The sequence below is a fragment of the Camelina sativa genome, chromosome 7 (genome assembly GCF_000633955.1).
Source record: "Camelina sativa cultivar DH55 chromosome 7, Cs, whole genome shotgun sequence".
In the NCBI taxonomy this organism is placed as follows: domain Eukaryota; kingdom Viridiplantae; phylum Streptophyta; class Magnoliopsida; order Brassicales; family Brassicaceae; genus Camelina; species Camelina sativa.
Window position 1 is genome coordinate 27,120,915 of NC_025691.1, and position 14,903 is coordinate 27,135,817.

The 14,903-nt window shown below is 33.0% G+C and overlaps 1 protein-coding gene and 1 pseudogene across 1 annotated transcript; one reads left to right on the top strand and one right to left on the bottom strand.

Moving 5' to 3' along the window:
- On the top strand, positions 8,840–8,986 carry LOC109125710 (annotated as a pseudogene).
- Positions 11,999–14,897, bottom strand: LOC104702839 (casein kinase II subunit alpha-4, chloroplastic). Its single transcript, XM_010418760.1, has 10 exons — positions 14,536–14,897; positions 14,140–14,269; positions 13,824–14,018; positions 13,423–13,580; positions 13,088–13,178; positions 12,893–12,958; positions 12,674–12,756; positions 12,525–12,588; positions 12,359–12,427; positions 11,999–12,262 (listed from the first exon to the last, which is right to left on the bottom strand). The coding sequence occupies exons 1-10, from the start codon at positions 14,892–14,894 to the stop codon at positions 12,200–12,202; spliced, it is 1,278 nt and encodes a 425-aa protein (XP_010417062.1). The 5' UTR covers positions 14,895–14,897; the 3' UTR covers positions 11,999–12,199.

Sequence of the window (14,903 nt, forward strand, 5' to 3'; positions counted from 1 at the left end):
GAAGGATACATCAAGGGAGATCGGACGAAGCACATACTGCCGAAGTTCTTCTTCACACATGAACTACAAAAGGCCGGAGAAGTTCAAGTGGTGCAAGTACAGTCCTGCGACAACTCAGCCGATCTCTTCACCAAAGCATTGCCGACATCGACGTTCAGGAAGCTCACGCACAAGATTGGGATGCGGAGACTTCAGGACTTGGAGTGATGTTTGGATCAGGGGGAGCAATGTGTGCTGTACTCTTTTTCCTTCACCAAGGTTTTGTCCCATTGGGTTTTCCTGGTAAGGTTTTAATGAGGCAGCATCCCCTAAGCACATTGCAGCGATCCCATCCAACATGGCACGGTCATCTCGTCCAAGGGGGAGTGTTGTAAAACACTTAGTGGACTCTATAGACCGGTCCGCTCACAGTCCGTTAGGACATGGCCTTACGGCCCATTTACTGTCCGCACGTTTACGGCCCATGGCCTATCTTATGTACTCGATTACTTTATGGGCTTTAGCCCTTGTACTCCTATTATATATACTTGTATGCTCGACATTAATCAATAAGACTAAGAGATTTCACTTCCTAAATTCTCTAGTTTACAACATAAACTTTTTTTTTGGACAAAAGAAAATGTATCAATCAGACACACAAAAATGTCTAACCAAGCAGGGGTTGGACTTGATCATCAGGAATACAAAAGAAAAAAAATTGGAATCTCTAATCCAAAATATTTCTATCTGCTTCTCTCCCTCAAGTTATCTAAAAATCCACCCAAACCCTTAGTTTTGTCTCTTTAACTTCCACGAATTGAACCTTTGTGCGGCAGCGGTTCCATGACTGTTCCACGGGTGAAGTAAGAACGTGCAACTATCTATAAATTTGTGAAATATCGAAGTAAATTAGTATTTTAGCTAGAAAGTAGTAGGTTTTTAGTATAATTTATAAATTAATATGGATTTCAACATGAGATTTTCTCCAAATTATTTAATATAATGAAATTTTTACATCTATACAATCTTGAGGATTTAATCATGATGCATATATGAAAAGTATTTTTGATAATACAACAATCGCGTTCATTATTGCTTTCGAGTATGTATTTCTTTTTAACCAAGAAAATTTGGAAACTACAATGTTTTCTTCCTTTCAAAATAATTGTCGTTGTAAGTGTTTTATCTTATATATATCACATATTAATTTCATGTATGGTAATATGTATGCTATATAATTTTATCTTATCAAGAGTATAATTTCCTTTAGAAAATATAACCATCCCAATCATCTTTTGTAAATGAAAATGCTGTTAATGACAAAAGCGCATACGTCATTTGGATTCACAATAAGCAAACGAGAGACGAAGATGTGCACTCAGGCAAATATAGCGATGCGTAGTTTAGACACCGCTTCCCATCTTACCTTATTTTGTTCCCCACCTTTACATTTGTGCATGTATACAAGTTACAAGATTTCAAAAGTATATTTTCTGGTTTTGTTTTGGCTTTTTGAAGTATAAACTAAACTAAAATGTTGTTTCGATCTGAAAATAAAGTTTTGTAATTAAGTTTAGACTGAACTAAGTCGGTTTAACGGCATAATACACTTTCATATATCCTTCGTAGGCTTAGATGTAAAGATAGCTATATCCTTCGTAGGCTTGCTTAATATAAAATCAATGAAATTAACATGTACTAAATTAATAAATTTTGTATATAAGATGAGGAGTACATAATTTATATATATAAACTAAAATTTTGTTTCGATCTTCAAACTAAGTTTCTTAATTCAGTTTAGACGACTGAACTGAGTCGGTTTAACGGCATAATACACTCTCATATATATATTGATGTAATATAAAGATTGATATATCATTCGTGGTTGGATTGCCTAATATAAAATCAATGAGATTAAGATATACTTAACTAAGATTTTGTTATACGATGAGGAGTAGTACATAATATAAACCATGGACCACATAGCGAATGACGCAAAATGTCGAGTGATTAGCAGACAGATTAGTGTTTTCCGGTCAAATTTGTAAAAATTCAAACATACGTTTCATGTACTGTTATGATTCTTATTATATGTACCTATGACCAACTGTAACGAATATAAAACATACGAATTCCACGACAAATTCCTCGAGAACATCATTGAAAATTTGGAACGATCTTGATCTACATGACTATCTCTATCCAATCTCTTTGTTGTGATAATATTTTTTGATGATCCGTACGTACTACGTAGGGCCGGTGCAGTACATTCTCGCGTTCCCATATGTCTTCAATAATAGGTTATATAATTACTACTACTCACGTCGTCAAATTGCAAAGTTCAAGACTCATAATTGTTCTATCCGCATTTTCTTACATGAGCTAATGACGAATTACTAAACCGTAAAAAAGTAAATGAAAGTTACCCCCACAACACCATAACTAGACTTTTAACGAATCTTTTTTTTTTTTTGGCTTATCTAGTTAACTAATGTTAACTAGTGGATATGATGGAGAAGACGACTATGTTTGAAAACGAGGGCTTGACGAAATAGGTAGGTTAAGAGCAATCGACGGCACAGAGAACGACATGCATCTAGAACAAATTGTTATTGTGACATTTTTAAAAGGATGTAATACAGGAAAGAATTTTCTCAAGAATCTCAATATATATTTGTATTAATAAAAGGTATATAGGTATTTTTTTACAACACAGTCTACCTGGTCTGATATTTCAACAATGAGTTCTTTAAAAGTTGACCATAAAAGAATTTTGACAAGAAAATATTATTATCCCAACACTTTGATTATATACACGAGAGTAATACAGTACATTTAAACGGCATCCTCCTAAATTCTAATTCAGAAACAAACAGATCAGTAGAAGTGTGAATTAAAGAAATTATATGTTTCTTATGTTTACGACACAAGAATCTTTACGAGATCAACTTATATATTATAAGACTAAGAACATCGAGAATCTCTCTATATAAGCCATGTGATCACTATTGCTTACAAAACCTATTAATTAATTGACTTAATTATGTAATTAGCCTGTAAACCCTAATCTTTGTTACCTTAGTTTATTCAGCACATCATAACGAGGAGGAGGCCAAGACCAGTCAAGCCACGAGCCAAAGTTTATAGTTATACTACTACTCCTTAATCACAAGATGACTCGCGGAAATGACTCAAATGCCCCTATTATGTCACTTAGTTGTGTGAAAAATGAGGTCCAGCTGTGAATGTTGGAGGGGGACAAAGCGGCGAGGAGGAGAGACAAAATCGTGTTGTCGTGTGGGAGAAACGTAACGAGATTACTTGCTAAGGTTATGTCCAATCAAACAATGTAGTGGGTTTGGGTTTTGGTCGAGTAACTACGTACTATACATGTCATATGAGATATCGTCATATCGATGCGATATTTTTTTTTATCTTTTTTACCGACGTTTATATTTGAAAAAGTTTAGTAAAAAAATAGTTAAAAACATATGAAATGTAGTAGGTTGGAAGTTATGTTTTGAATTACTATTGTCAAGGATTACAATAAATTGGCTGTATAAATTACAAAGCAAAGAAAGTTTTGTGGAAGCTTTACAAGTTCGGGTAATTTTATGCATGAGATTTCTATCAGTGGGGTAAATCACAAACAACGATCAGAGCAAAAAACAATATGTAAACATAATTTCTTGGCAAGACCGATCTATCCAGGAACCCCACCGTGCTAGCTTATGGTTTAATATATTTCTTTCGTTCAATATAATCTTTGTTTAAGGTATTTTAACATTTATTGAGAAAACAGTAAAACATTTTTTTTGCCCCTTTAATTTAAAACGAAATAAAACTATAGTAAAAGAGATTAAAAAGTATGCATTAAATATATCAAACGAAATCAATCTAAAATATTTTTTATAGAGGTGCTCTCACAGTCTCACTCTCACTACACAAATCTTATTTATTAATATCAGGCATCACGTTAATCCCTACAATTATTATTTAGACTTTTTTCTGGTGGTCAAAACAATACTACATGCGGATTTAAATCCAGATATAGACACAACGTTAACAATGTAGAATATATATATATATATATATATATATATATATGTTTCTCACAATTATTCAAAATGTTAAACTATGCTATTTAACTCATACAATGATTACTTTTGTTTTGAAATAATTTGACCACTAGAAACAAATTGTTGTTTAGTGGCAAAGACTTTTTATATGCTTCATCCAGTATGTAAATACAAAAAGTTCCAACCTGATTTTTCTGGTTATATAAAAGTAATTATAACATTTATCTAAGATTTAATTTTCTGGAATACAAAAAAATTGACACAATATTTATATATTATAAGTAGTAAAGTCTAGCTCACTAGACACTACAACCAAAACCATTTAATTGTCACGTGTTTATGTATGCTTATGTGTGATAATGTTTGCTACTGATGAGTCTGATATATTTAAAATTATATAAACAAAAAAACACCGGTGTAATTTATTTAAACAGACGTAATATTTATGGTGAAGGCAGATTCCGACACATAGGCTAAGGCCATCTGCCACACAACATCTTTTACATTGATTTTTTAGTATAAAAAAATAGAAAAAACTCAAACAATAGAAAAATAAACGGAAAAACGGTTTTGAGCAAGATCTAGTTTTGAACATTGATCTTGATTTATATATATATTTTCTCTTTTTCTCTCTTTTATCTTATTATAATATTATTACCTAATTATAATATTATTATAATTACTTTAAGATCCTCTCTTATATCACTATAATATTATTACCTAATTATAATATTATTATAATTATTTTAAAATCAGTTAATAATATTATAATTATTTTAAGATCAGTTAATGGCCTAAAGCCATAGCTCGTCCGGATGTGCACCTTGTCCCTACGTTTCTGAATTCTGATAGACTCATGAATCTTGTATATACCTCGACATACATGTTCTTATACGAAACTTATACGTATTCACGAGTGTAACTAGTTTCAAGAGTGTTCGTTCAAAATACACTAAAGTGTTCAAAAAAAATGAAATGAAAGCGATTGTGAATTAAACCAAACTGAAAACGAATAAACCAATATAAAACCTAACTTTTTCTAAAAGTAAAATATTCCATCAAAATTTACATCAAATTAAAAATCACAATAATCGTGTACCAAAACCACCTATGATTAAAGTTAGTTTTATTTAAAATATTAATATTTATAACTCGAGAATATAAAACAAACAAAAACTGAAGAATAACTTGTAGGAAATTTGGATTTAACACCATGATCTCATTATACCTCGATTTACATATAATATTTATATATACATTTGTACTTTTTTGTCTTGCTCATTATGATGAGAGTGCTTGAAATGACTCGAGGCTCGTAAATATCTCTACACGGAGATTAGTGACTAACGAGACCCCTAAGCGAACTAGTGGATAGGAACGAGAGACAAAACAAAAAGGCAATAAATAGATGCGACAATTTAAAGGCAATAAATAAAAAATTTACAAAATATATACAGTATATATTTAATTTCAAGTATAAGATTGTCAAATTGTGTAGTTATCAATATCTAAATGAAGTGATAAATATATTTATAAAGGCTTGATTTTTTACGTTATGTAAACGATTAGCAAAAACAATTCGAGAGTATTTAATGAAAAATAATAATATTTTATAATAATTTATTGGGCAATTGACAAAAATAATACTAATTTAAGTTTTTACTCCAAAATTAGCACATATATTTAAAAGTTTCAAAATTAGCACAAAATTATATATCATTAAAATAAAACATAATTATATTAAAACAAAATCGTGACATTGCTATCTCTCTCACTTTTTTTTCTTCGAAGATTCCAAACCAACCTTACAGATCCGAAGAATGATTAAGAGGTTTTGAAACCATTAGATCCGAAATTAGTGAAGGCCTGAGATTTTGCGACGGGGGAGAAAATCGTGTTGTGATTTACACGACATCGTTGTGCGGCGTGCGGCGAACGATGGATGTGTGTAACACGGTGAGAGCTGCGATTGAGAATTTTGGTGTGGTGGTATGTGAGAGAGATATGTCGATGGATGGGGATTCAAAGAAGAGCTTCAAAATCTAATGGCCGGAGAAAGAGACAATGGTGGTGATGTTTCGGCGGTAGCAGAGGTGTTGTGGTCGAGGGTTTTTGTGAAAGAGAAATACATTGGTGGAGGAGAGGAAGTGATGAGTTTTGTGGAAGAAAGTTTCTTCCCAGAAAGCCATTGTTGCAGTTTGATATTGTTGATGGTATAAATTTGCTTTTTAGACTATGAAAGAGAATCCTCTTCTAGGTCTTTCTTCTTTGATGTGGGTAACTTCTCATCTTTTCCTATTCCCAGAAAGATTCCAAATTGAAATTGTTCAAATTTGTGATGGGTTCTTTTGAACAAAGCTACTCTTTTCTAATTCTTTGGAGATGAGTTAAAAGTTTACAAGTGTGTGTGTGTGTGTGTTTTTTTATACAAGATTAGAGAAGATGTGGGCTTTAGATGTATCAATGGTGGTTCATAAACACCATGTGTGGCGTTTGTTTACTTGTGATGTTGTAGTGGTCAAGATGGGGGCTTTAGATGTATCAAATGATGTTTTCATATGGTGTTTGTTTTCATTGGGATTTTGGATAATAAAGCTAATTTGAATGGTTTTCACCATAAAACTTATTTTAAAACATACTCAAGAAGGCTTTGTATTAAATATTTGGATTGGTAGCTACATTTTCATAGGTAAGCATATAAAAATGTTCTCAATCAAACATTCAGGAAGAATTACAAGAAATTTAGAAAGGATGTCTTAAATTTAAGGAAGGTTTTCATTAAAAGGAAAAAAAAGGAGCATACACGCTACCATATTGAGTTTTGTTGATAGCTCGCATAATCCCTTCTCATGTTCTTGTAACTTGAAAAATCAGCACCCAACATCCATCGTCCAACACTCCTCGGAAATTTAGGAAGGAATTCACGAAATTCAGAAAATATTTCTTGAACTTCAGGATGATCTTCATAAAAAGTTTAGATTTCATGATGAACTTAAGGTTGACCTTCATAAAAAACTTAGATATTGGTAAACACCCAGATATGCACAAAAATGATATCATTACCCCTCACTAATGGAATATTCTTTCACATATTGAGGTGTGTGTTGACAATTTGTAGGATTATGTTCCTTGATTCAGTTTTATTTTCTCTATTTTTAGACATGTATGATGCTTATAAAACCTTTTAGGTTGTTTTCGTATTTGTATGATGTTTCTGCATCATATGTTAGCACTTTATTTTAACTGTGATTGAATTTCGGGAAAGGTTATATGAAATTTGGGAAGGATTTTATGCAATTCACGAACACTTGCTTGAATCGGACCAAACAATTTGATTCACCTGGATCAATACGAATACATCAATCTATGTGAATTCAATATCCATCAAATCATGAACAATAGCCTAATTTTATGAAACACCATGCTAGTTATTACTATTTGCTACCTTTATTGTAAAACACAAATATATGCACAAAATCAAATCATTATACATCGCTAATGGAATAGTATGTGATACAATAAGGAAAAACACATATAAAGAGATTTAAAAACACATTTAAAAAAAAATAGGAAGGATTCCATAGGTTTTAGGAAGACATTCTTGAATTTTAGGAAAGTCTTCCATAATGACCTGAACTCAAGCTTCCACTCAAGTGCCCATTTTTCCATCTTCATCATCAACTCTCTACTTTGTTCTTGAAATATTTGCCATCATATATCATCAATCATTTGAGTTTAGAGCTGAAAACATTATTCAACAACATGATCAGTTCATGAATTCAATTTTCACAACTCATGACTTTTAGATTATTCATAGCCACCTTGAATCTGAACTCTAACTGAAGAATCACCCAGAACATGAACAATTATTAGAACACCAAGTTCATTATCACAAGACGTTAACACTAACACCGTAGCCACCATGATTTGCCCTTTTGCAAATGAACTCTCCTTTAAAAACTTTAACATTGGAGCAACACAACCTTCATCTGTAATAATCATCTTATTTCAATAATTATCACAGCAAGAGAACTAAGCTAATACATCACATTAATTCTATCAACTAATTTTTCCATTTGAATTGAAACAATTAAAGACCAAAAAAGAATGCAAAATTGGATCATTCATAGCTATTAGATGAAGCAAAATCACAACTTCTTCACTATCAAAATCAAACATGCTCTGAATCTTTTTCACATCACATAATAAACTTGCTGAGAAGAATCAGAGACGAATCGAACAAGCGTTCTAAGCATTTGAAAAAACAGATCTACATGTTAACTGACCTCGCCACACTCTGTTTTAAATGATTCATCTTCATCCATCGCCATATGGATTCGCTCTGCCATAACCGCCGTACCAGTCTACCAGATCTCTACAATCGATATACCTCTTCTTCCTCCGCCGTTATCGTAACCGTCTCCGACGAGAAAGTGGTGGAAGATGAAGCATATGGTAGAAAATAATAATAATTATATATAATAATAATTGTATAAATAACAATAATTTCAAAAATGCTAGATTAGGAATATTTAAGCATGTGTGCTACATTTGGAAGAAGAACCGATTGGGTTCGGGTTTTTCGGGTAGAGGAGTTTAGGACCCAATAGGATAATAGAAAATATCGGTTCGGGTTCAGTTCGGGTCTTACCGAATTCAGGTCGGATCGAGTTCGGTTCGGATCTTACCGGATTCGGATCTTACATATATGCTATATGTAAATGTATTTGAATATTTGATATATCCTCTGTCTTGGCTAAGGATGATAAAAAGAGAGAAACATGGAAGTGAGACATGGAGCGTTGTCTACTGCTAATGAGAATAAGGTCATCATAGCTTCTGCCATTTCATCACTCTCGTCTTGTCAAATCAATGCCATGCATTAATATCATCATGATTTATATACATCCCATGCATGGCAGACATAAGAAGCAAACCTCTTTCTTGATAACTGATTTAGCTAATCTTTGTTTTAACATGTCTTAACCATGTTTTATGATTAAATCTACGGAACATGCAGAGGTTAACATTATAACAATAACATCAATTTACGTGTCACTAAGGAAATAAAACAAAAATATTTAGGGACAACAAATAATGTAGGGCAAGAATGGTAGCACTGTCAATATTGTATATCCTTTCACAAAAGAAAAAGCAGTAAAGCACTGTCAATATCTATTAGGTTACTTAATTTAATCAACTGGCGTCGATCGATAAACAAATTATTATTTTTAGGAAAAATCGACAAACAAATATTATGTACATGTTCCAATATGCATTTCTATAACCACCGAAGCTCTGAAGTATACATATACGAGTTCTGTTCTGTTCACGGTGTACGTGAACGTGTTGATTCATGTAACTTCAAATAAATAACCCTTGGGAGATTTTATTATTTTAGTATGCATTGGTCTAAAACAATTAGCATTTATATTATTGTCGTTCGTACGTACTTGGGTTTGACCGTTTGAGTGTGATAATATGTATTGATCTTTTTTTTGTGTGTGCGCAAAATGTATTGATCTTTTTTTTGTGTGTGCGCAAAATGTATTGATCTTTAACAAACAAACAAAAAGTGAGGATGTACTGATATATATGTGCATAAAAAGATATTGATTATGCTTAAAAATTGTGATATTCGTTAGGGAGCTAAGGTCATTCATTAAAACTCCACATGTAAGAAAAATATACTTATATATTATGCATTCAAGATATAACTAAAATTTAAAAATAGAAAGTAAGTGTGTGATGAGTAACTGCAAACATATGGAGTTGGCAAAATAGACATTTGTCAAGGGTCCAAAATTAATATCAAAACAAAATTCTGAGGTTAAATTAAGGATCCAGTTTTTTTATTAAGTGGCTACTTTTTACTATTGTTTTTGCCAAGGGTCCTCTTATATTTATGGAGATATATATATATATAAATATATATATAACTAGTTTATATATATATATATATTTGATAACTAGTTTATTTGATAACTAGTTTATATATATATATATATATATATTTGAATATTTGGTTCCATATGTTTTTAGATACAGCAATATCTTTGGGGGTGTGCGTAATTCACCAAATTTTCAAAGATCTTTTTTCCCCAATAATTTTTTGAAGGATGATTACATAACCACATAAAATAGGATGATTACATAATCATTTGGACAAAGGGAACAAGAGAGATTAAACTAAACTAAAACAATTATAAGACAGGGATAGATTGTTTCCACAGACAGTCATCAAGATCGGATTATGTGCTTAATGTCCCCTAATCACTCTTTGGATTAGATTAGAGATTCTCGTGCTTTCTTATTGTCTACATTTATTTACTAATTTATTGACCGACCACCACTCTTGATTTTGATTTTGACTTTGACTTTAGTTGTAATGACTTTTTAATTTTTTTTTGGTATATGAGTTTTGTTTAGACTCATACCAAACTATTAACTTTTAAAATACAAGCTTTTCTTCATTTATTACTTTTCCCTTGCATTTTCAAGTATTTGTGAGTGATTATTAGTAGATATACGAGTCTCTTAATTAGGGCGATCGAGGGGATTGTAGATTCAACAATATGTTCGGATGTTGACCAAAGGTCTTTTTTTTTTTTTTTTGTCGAAAGGTCTTACAGCTATCATTAACAAACTGATTAAGTTTCCCAGGGCCATGATAATTTGTGTAATTTCATTTCCTCATCAGTCTTTGTTAATCGATTATGTGGTTGTTTGTATTTTATTATCTTTAAATGCTAACTAGATAACTTTGGTAAAATAAGAAACTGAAATAAAAATAAAGAATGGCTAAATAACATAAAAATAAGTTAAAGAATTGCCATAATTAAACTTATGAATCTTTTTTCTAAATTGTTTTAGTCACTTGAAAGCATTAATAATTTCATTTAACCCAAAGTAAGGGTTATTGGGATTATTTTTTTGGTATCAGAATTATTCAAATCCATATGTTAAGTATATATAAGTTATGTTCTTCATCACATAATATTTTATACCATCATGATGAGTGAATTGGTGACCTTCATCGTTGGACAATATTCTCTACGCATAGTCGCAATCGCATACCAATTGCATCGTCTTATATATTCAAATAACAAGCCCATAAGTAAAAATAAAATAATAAGAAGAAGAACAGAATAAGTCGAATATCCTAATTATATTGAGTCGTCGTCACAAACAACTAATTTACATATAAAAATTACAAAGATTATTTGTCAATAAACAAAACATATATGCCAATGAATCTTTTGTCTACGGCTCTCACATGCTTTTCCAAGAGTGAAGAGACAAGATTCCAAGAATTTTGTAGTTTCTGAATAATATTAGATTGTTAGGGAATTTAAAGATAACTTTAACTATATATGATACAGCCGAGAAGCTAGTGTTTAAGTAATATTTTATAGTGTCGTCGTCTTTCAAGAAATTGAGAAGCCGAAAACGCCCACAGCTTTAGAAGAAAGCCGTAAAGGCCATAACAAATCATTCATATTATAATTTGGGTTTTGATCTCATTCTACTGTATATAGAACATACGCAAACAGCTAGCCCAACTTGAAGACAAAAGAAGAGGAGAGGCAGAAGCCTAAAATAATGGGCAAGGTCAAGGGACACTCTCCTCACCAACAAAAGAAGGCAGAGAACGATTTAGACGACAGCACCATAGCTTACTTAAGAAATGCGTGAACAAGCGAGTTCATTTAATCATGCCGTATTTTTATTTTGTTCGACAAGAAGTCATATACATAATCACAAGCCTCATTTACTTGCGTTTGATTTTGAACTTTCGATTCCATCGTTCCGTTTGCTCATTTAATCATTCCAAAAACTTTGCAAAATTTTAAGGATACAGACCCTAATTCCCTCGCACAAGCAAAATAAAATAAAATAACAACGTCTCCAACTCAAAGATAATGGATACCCTCGAAAACTAAAAATGAAGAGAAAACTTCTTTAACCCGTCTTGTGGATTTTATACTTTGAAATTCAAAAGAGTTGAACACCGAGAAAGAGCAAAACAGCAACACACGCACACTTTGAGAGAATGAAACAATGACAAATCAATTTATAACAAATTTGAATCCGTCAAAGAAATGAAAAATCAGAGAATGAACAAGCAAATGTTTTCAGGATCATTGGCCCCGTGGCGTACGGCTGCTTTCTGCATTTCTAATCGGGTAGAAATATGGATGCGCCTGAAAAAAATCATCATATCGTCAGTTCACTTATCTGTAAATCTTAAGTGAGTATACAAAGAGATCTAACAGAAAATAAGGAAACTTGTTTCTTACCATTGCTTCTTTAGCTGTTGGCCTTTCTTGGTGATCATATCTCAGCAACCTGTCCACAAAATCGATAGCCTTCACAAACCAAAAAGTAAATGAAAACAAATGAGTCACGTTCATTCAAAAATCCAACACGAAGGCGTAATTATAAAGAGAAAAGCAAGTATTTTACCTCAGGAACTGCTAAGTGCTGGTTTTCAGAATTGATGAACTTTGACCATGGCTTACGGCTATGTCTATATAAAATTAAGAGTGAAAAGTTTAAATTCTGTGATAAGAAGGCGAAAAAACTAACGTTTTGAGAGTTTTAAACCCGATTACCTGCCCACGAGGGATGCAAGATTAGGGTCCAACTCTATGCGGTATTTGTTCAGGTAGGCATTGAGTTCGTCTGTGCCAAGCACCTGCCATAGTTATAAACACACACAGTATTATCTTACAAAGTGTATGTGTTTGTAGCTATAACTTGGAGAAATGTAAAATCTTTTCATTGGAGAAGGGAAATGAAGATTCAAAGATGAAAGCTTTTCGTAATCTTACCTTTGCAATTTTGACCAATTGATCATAGTTGTCATGACCATAAAAGAATGGCTCTTTGCGGAATATCTGCAGCAAATTTCAGTATCAGATACACTACAATGGAGTATAAAATGACTTAAAAATACAAGTCAGAATTCTTATCACTACACAGCCACTTGAACCAAGTTAAAGTAATTGTAGCTTAGAAACGCTCACCATTCCAGCAAACATACACCCAAGACTCCACAAGTCTAAGGAATAGTCATAGTCCTGTAAATCTACCAGCAGCTCTGGACCTTTGAAGTACCTGTCATCAGATATGACGTGAGAAATGATAAAAAATAAACACTAGACCTATGTCTCAACCAGATGAAGTACGATAATATGTTTTCAAATTTTAAAATCTCACGAGCTCTGCACATGCAATCTTCTACATCCCAACTATTTGCATTTCTAGTCTAAAATCTCTATGAAAAGAAATAGTGCCAATTATAACAGAAAAAAACCTGCAGCAGAGACAGAGAGATTAGCAAATAAAATGAAGGGATTACCTTGAAGCAACTCGAACATTGTATTCTTTCCCAGGATGATAGAATTCTGCCAATCCCCAGTCAATTAAACGAAGTTTCCGCTGCTCGTGATCAATCATGACATTATGCGGTTTCACATCTCTGTGCATGATTCCACGTGAATGGCAGAAATCCAGCGCCTGCATAAATGTTTTAAGAAACAACAATTATAAACAGATTAGTAGCTGTTTCTTTTACTGCACAGTATAGGATTAAAAGTCAAAATCTAATGACTAATCTATACAAGAAAAACTGATCTAGGATACATGTCGACCACATGTCTGACGCTAAACAAGTTAAACATTAATCATACATTATTTTTGCTAGAGTATCAACGAATCACAAGTACAAACCATTTTATAAATAAAAGAAACTAGATATACCTTTAGAAGTTCAAATATATAATATCGAACATCATAGTCAGAGAGAGTTGGATAGAGGACTTTAAAATCCTTATTGTTCACATGTTCAAATATCAAGCTGGGCGTCTTCGACTGCTGATCTCTAACAATGTCGAGCAATTTTACAATATTTGGCCCACCGCAGAGGTTCTGCAGAATCTTAATCTCTCTCTTAATCTGTGTCAAGGAAAGACGCAAAACACGTTAGTGACGCATTCAAACAAAGCAAAGGGCCAGGAACACACTTCATCCTAAACATAGTTTAGCAAAAACAAGAAAGCAGCTGAAATCTACTAACCTTCTTCTTCTTCACAGGCTTCAAAATCTTGATAACGCATTTCTCGTTATCAGTGGCATGAATGCCTTCAAAGACCTCACTATATTTCCCCCTTCCGACCTTCCTCACCACCTCATAATCATCCTGTACACTGCAACATCAATAAAGAAAGGCACCTCAAACATTAACCACACCATACAAACTCAAAGATACCAATTCATTCGTAGTTCACATAGGCCACAATTGTCCAAGAGAAACGAAACCCTAGTTCAACATTCCATCTTGATTCCAAAACCATTAATCCCACGATATCACCCAAAACCAATCTAATACAACAGGCAAACATGTTAAACAAATCGAAGCAATTAGGTTTAACGAAAGAAAGAATCCAAAAAGGAGAAGGAAGACGATATATACCCCCATTGAACAGCAAGAGACTCGTAATCCCAATAATCCTTAGGTCTAACAACGTTGACATCAGCGTAAACCCTAGCTTTCGACGGCGCACCGGCACGCCGGATAGATTTACCGATCTTCTGCGCCAGCGTGTCCGATTTATCTTTCACGCGCGATTGCTGTTGCTGCTGGTTCCGTAGATGCTGACGGTAAAGAGATGCGCTGGATGCGAAACGACGGAGATGGTCCCAGAGAGAGGAGAAAAGGATGTTTCTCTTCGCCGGAGACGACGAAGAGAGGAGAGAGAAGAGATTGTTGTTGGCGGCGGAAGCGTTGCGAAGAGAGGAGATTGTGAATCCAGTACAAGGCCTTAAGGCCATTAATGTCTT